The 5,281-nt window shown below is 39.0% G+C and overlaps 1 protein-coding gene across 1 annotated transcript; it reads right to left on the bottom strand.

The window, feature by feature from the left end:
- Positions 1-240: 240 nt before the first annotated feature.
- Positions 241-3,419, bottom strand: LOC104811236 (probable magnesium transporter NIPA9). The gene is made up of 9 exons (XM_010537884.2): positions 3,199-3,419; positions 2,684-2,782; positions 2,390-2,519; positions 2,151-2,239; positions 1,842-1,898; positions 1,669-1,727; positions 1,277-1,397; positions 944-1,092; positions 241-789 (listed from the first exon to the last, which is right to left on the bottom strand). The coding sequence occupies exons 1-9, from the start codon at positions 3,307-3,309 to the stop codon at positions 570-572; spliced, it is 1,035 nt and encodes a 344-aa protein (XP_010536186.1). The 5' UTR covers positions 3,310-3,419; the 3' UTR covers positions 241-569.
- Positions 3,420-5,281: the final 1,862 nt, after the last annotated feature.

Genomic DNA, 5,281 nt, shown 5'->3' with positions numbered 1-5,281 from the left:
TCTTCATATCCTCTGTCATTAATCTCCTCTCACTGTTTGTTAAGTCATCCCCAAGCTTTTGTCAAGAAGAACATTATAAAACAAAGAAACACTACAAAAGAAAAGGAGACAGCTAAACCCAATTCCTAAAGGGGTTCAGACTCTCTGAGGAACAAAAACGAGGATCTAAATCGTTTGATAAGATCGTGTACCAAACTGTTAGCACGATCTTATCGAAGGAGCTAACAATGTATAGTTCAGTTATTGAAGCTGAGAAAGCTAATTTGGAAGTATTCTATATATGTTTAACAGATTAGAACGAAAATGCAAACTTCTTTCATCTTCTATAGCCCGGAACATGACAAGACAATACAGATTTCAGCCCTCGAGTTATGTCAAATAAGACCAAACTGGAGAAACAAAAAACCCACAGAAAGAAAAAGGGTCTGACCAAACTGCCATTAACTGTCCTGTTCCGGTGTGATTGGAACTGCGCCCAGATGATCCAGATTCTGAAAACCCGAAAACTGTTAAATATCTGGAAAACTGAGGAAAGGGAAAACACACCTAAGCAAATTAGCAAGGTTGTTCTAGTCTTTTTCTTTTGATGGTGATGATAGGAGATGGTGTAAAGTCGCAGCTTGGATAACGGCGCTCGGGTTTGTATCCTTCATTGCGTGAGGTGGGGTCCGCCTTGCGTTAAAAACTCGATCTACACTGTTCTGCCTGGAATTCCGCAAAGAGCGTGGAAGATGCCGGACAAGCCGTGATGAACTCACAAGCAACACAACACCTACCATGATAAGTAGCCTGCAAAAGGAACAGAGCCCCCAATCAGGAAATGGTAATTCGATTTTGCATGCAATCTATTTACTTAAGAATAATCTGCTACGACAATCTACGGGGATGTTCTATTTCAAAATAAGATGCCAACAGTACAGGAGAACTGCGAAACAGAGCTTACCATCCAAGGAGAAGTACAAACCGTCCAGTAGGTGAAGATGGCAATTTTTCGCCTAAAGCAAGCATTCCAGCGAGAACACCAGTCACAATTGATGCTACAGCAGCGCAAGTGGAAACTATGATTGCCCTCCCATGTTTCAGCCCTCGAGTCTGGTTAAGTAAATAAAATGACTACGTTTACTTTGACTAGCATCATTATGACCCAAATACCTCGATATTTGTTGCCACGGGTAGAAATCCATTGAGTTAAACATGTTGAGAAAAGCACGGTACACAAATTTGTGGGTATATAAGACTATGGGGCAATAAAAACAGAGTAGTGTGCTCAAAGTACCTGATAGAAAAATCCAGTTCCGCTACAGCATATGCTCATAGAGATGCACATGGGAATGAACATTGCAGAGAAACCCTGCTCCACGAATACGAAACCCATCTTTGATATCACAGATGCCATGCTGTGACCAAAAGAGTTGAGACCGAAAATTAGCTACACAACAAGCTATACATGCCATGCTTCGACATCCCCTCCATCAGTATAATCCAACAGTATAAAGATGTGTAGATGTATTTGACCTCTAGTCTATGGGGACATGTCGCATATTGTTCCTTTTTGTTTCAAACTCAATGATGCATGGTAATCAACATTGCAACAGACAATGTTTGAGGGACAGGGGACTAAAACAGATCCAACGCAGGGGAGAGAGAGGGATGTGTTTAGAAAGGTACCCAAATAAAATTCCGGATTCCAAGCCATATATAATTTCTTCCACAACTTCATGCTCCATCTGTGTACCAAAGTTAAGCAAAATACAATTAGGAGGACAAAGAAAATTAAATGGAAATGATAAACTACAGGCTTTAATTGCTTGAGAAATATAAACAGTAAGAGGAGAACATACCAGCTCCTGCTCTCTGCGTTGCCGTTTGAAGATATGGAGCCACCCATTTAATAGAACCTTGACCAACGAATCCAACAACAGACAAGCAATCAGGATCATTGCCAAAGCCAAACTTGGGAAACACATACGACAATGTGAGATCATGATGAGACAAACAAAACCGGAAAAAAAAAATTAGCTTGCAAGGCAAAGGGGCATGTTATAGAGTTCAAGAAAACTCCATTGAGATGAGACAATGTAAAACATAAGTGGCAATGATACAAAAAGAGATAGGTACTTGTAGGATGCAATGGAGGAAAAGGTACCTACAAACAAGATGGCAACAATAAAAGCCAGCCACAGCAACTGGAAGACGGATATTGATGATGCTTCTTGCTCCTCGCCCCCAGCACCAACTCCTGAAACAAAATAAACATGAATGAAAAACTTCTCTATGCATGTTCAGAAATTTTCAAACCATATCCTGACATCTTAATGAAGAACCGTGTGTAGAAGATGGCTTTAAAACGTCATACACCATGTCAGATGTTGATAATGATTGATGTTACCTATGGTGCCAATGCCAGCAATCGTAATCCCAATCCAGTCAACAAAATTCATGGCTTCCTTCAGATAAAAATGCGAGAAAACAGAAAGAATTGCAAGTCCGCACCCAGAGACTGGCTGAACAACTGACACCTGAGAGGCAAAAGCAAATGACCGAAATCAATTCATCGTTCAGGGACGAAATTGGAACTTCAGATCATGCTTATACAGCTATTGGCTCTAGCTAATGAGGTTATCAATACCTCTTATAGTCATCTATCTCTGCACAAGAATAAAATTCTAGGGTATTTACTTACAGGGGCTTGTGATAATGCTCTCAGCATCAACAAAGCTCCGAAAATGTCCATGAGAAACCCAATTGCCCAAGCCTTGTTAACAGCATATGCCCTTATCACCTGAACATCACATAACATGAAAAACAAAGTGTGAACTTTATGCAACAAAATCTACCCTTCCTTGGAGACGTTTCCATACTTGAAATGCCAGAATCCTCCAGAAAAGGAATCACCCCTTTATCACTGGTTCTTCATTCACAGAAGCAGCATCTCTGGCTGCATTTACAGTACAGCATCTTTCGATCCCGATCCTATTCTCAATCTTTCGTCCAAGCAATTAAATCGACAAGAAACCCAGTTCGAATTCCCATACATCATATAAAAAAATCATAGTGAATAAGGTGATTCATACCGATACAAGATCAATCCGATCATAACGCAATTCACAGTCCGAGACCACATGCAAACAGAGAGAGAGAGAAAGAGAGAGAGAGAGAGAGAGAGAGAGAGAGAGAGAGAGAGAGAGAGAGAGAGACCTTGAGCTTGAGGGAGAGAGGAGGAAGGATAACGGTGCCCTTCTTCTGGAGAACTTTTCCGATATTGTTTCCGGCGGTCGCTACCAACGTCAAGCAGATCGATTCCCACATCTCTCCTCCAAAACGAAATCAATCGAAGAAGAAGAATGGGGAATACAAGAATAATACGATGGTTCGCTCCTGCAGATTCCTTACGTTATTACGTTTCTCTCTGTACAAGGTTATAGGGTGTGGCAATAGTCTTACTTGCTCTGGAAATAGCAATTTTGATCAACAACCGGTTACCCCATGTTCGGATCAACAAGATTTGGCAAATAACTCATATGACACCTCTAGAATTCAGGATTTTATGAATTACATATTAGTAATTAATTTAACAAATAAAATATTATATACGATTTCTTTTATACAACATGTGCGTACACTTATATATAATCTATGGTTGTTGAAGGAACGTTCTCCATTATTCCATTGTCTCAAAACTCATCATGTAACCGACCTCCTGCAAATTGATGAAGAAATCAAATAATCATTTTTTTTTTACAAAAAACATTGTCCCAATCTGATTATGGTTTAGTCCGGTTTAGTCAAACCAATCCGAAATGTACACTTAGACGGCTATACCAATTTCAACGTATAAAAAAGTTCATAACTCAACCAAATTGAGTACTCGCATAATTACTAATTAGAAACTTCAAATTCAGTTCTGTATTTATATAATTCCAACGAAAGTTAAGCTAATTCCAATCAAAAGTAGGCTAATTGTGATTAGAGATGGGATTAATCTTGATGCAAATTAAGCTGATCCAATCCAAGTCACCCCAACTTTGAATCATAAGGAAACAAGTTTCAGACAAAAGCAAGAAGCATGATTTCAGTTAAAAGAGAACAAACCCGGGTTTCGGCCATGGAGAGCTCATCTATAACCTACAAAGACTGGCTCTTTAACCCGAGCTCGACATCATATAAACAAGAAGTGCCTTGAACTGATTGATAGATTCATGATGAAAATTAGCAGGAAAGTTTATTTCAGTTAACAGAGAACAAACCCGGGTTTCAGACCATGAAAAGCTCATCACTAGCCTACAAAGACTGGATATTTAACTCGAGTTCAAGATTATATAAACAAGAAGAGCACCATTGATTGAACTGATAGGTTCAGGATGAAAATTAGCAGGAAAGCTGATTTCAGTTAAAAGAGAACAGACCCGGGTTTCGACCATGGAAAGCTCATCTCTAACCTACAAAGACTGGCTCTTTCACTATCACATAAACAAGAAGAGTATAATTGAACTGATAGATTTCATGATGAAAATGAGGCCGACCGAGTTTAGTAATCTATTACATAAGAAACATGAATCTCAGTAACATCTAAGGTACTGGAAGGACTTCAAAAAAAAACTGAAACCAGGCCTTTCGAACAATAAGGATGTACAGATCATTAAGTAAATGGAATGAATTAACATCTAAGGTGCTGGAAGGACTTCAAAAAAAAAACACAAACTGATCAGTGACTAGAAGAAAGATTCAAGGGGAAAAAAACAAAACTTTGATGCAAAGAATTACGATTGAACAAATTCAAGAATCTGGTGTCAGAATCTGATTCATCACCGCGATAATCGAACACAAGTACCAAATACGATTCCAAAGAAGATCATAAATCACAATGAGATTGACCAAATCCAAGCTTTTAAATAAATAATAGAGAATGGATGTTGGTACCTTATTCACTTGGAGAAACCAGAGACAGGTCTCACATTCTGCTTGGTAAACAAATAATACACCCACCTTACAAAGAGCATAATGATTCAAAAGGTCGCCATAGTAGATCTATCAAAAGTTCATTTTTTTTTCTCTAGAGGAACAGAGAAAACAGAAACTTCAACAAGAAAGCCTTAAAGACATGCTTTGTCAACGATTTGCATCACAAGTCCCAGGAGTACAGGTGAATTCTATTCTATGAGCACCACAAGCCCCCTTACCGAACTCTAGATTGTCCAAAACGGATCGATGTTCTGCTCAAATGAGGACATTTGGGACTGCAAAACAACTACCTATACCCTAAAGACAATAATCAGCAGGA

Source organism: Tarenaya hassleriana, unplaced genomic scaffold (genome assembly GCF_000463585.1).
Source record: "Tarenaya hassleriana unplaced genomic scaffold, ASM46358v1 Cleome19, whole genome shotgun sequence".
In the NCBI taxonomy this organism is placed as follows: Eukaryota; Viridiplantae; Streptophyta; class Magnoliopsida; order Brassicales; family Cleomaceae; genus Tarenaya; species Tarenaya hassleriana.
This window is presented reverse-complemented; position numbering and strand designations above follow the sequence as displayed.

Excerpts from the sequence above, each read along its gene's own strand:
- LOC104811236 (XM_010537884.2), bottom strand. The coding sequence starts at position 3,309 with ATGTGGGAATCGATCTGCTTGACGTTGGTAGCGACCGCCGGAAACAAT. Across the intron at positions 2,520-2,683 it reads GAGCATTATCACAAGCCCCT|GTGTCAGTTGTTCAGCCAGT; the intron begins GTAAGTAAATAC and ends TTTGCCTCTCAG. Across the intron at positions 1,093-1,276 it reads GAACTGGATTTTTCTATCAG|ACTCGAGGGCTGAAACATGG; the intron begins GTACTTTGAGCA and ends TTACTTAACCAG.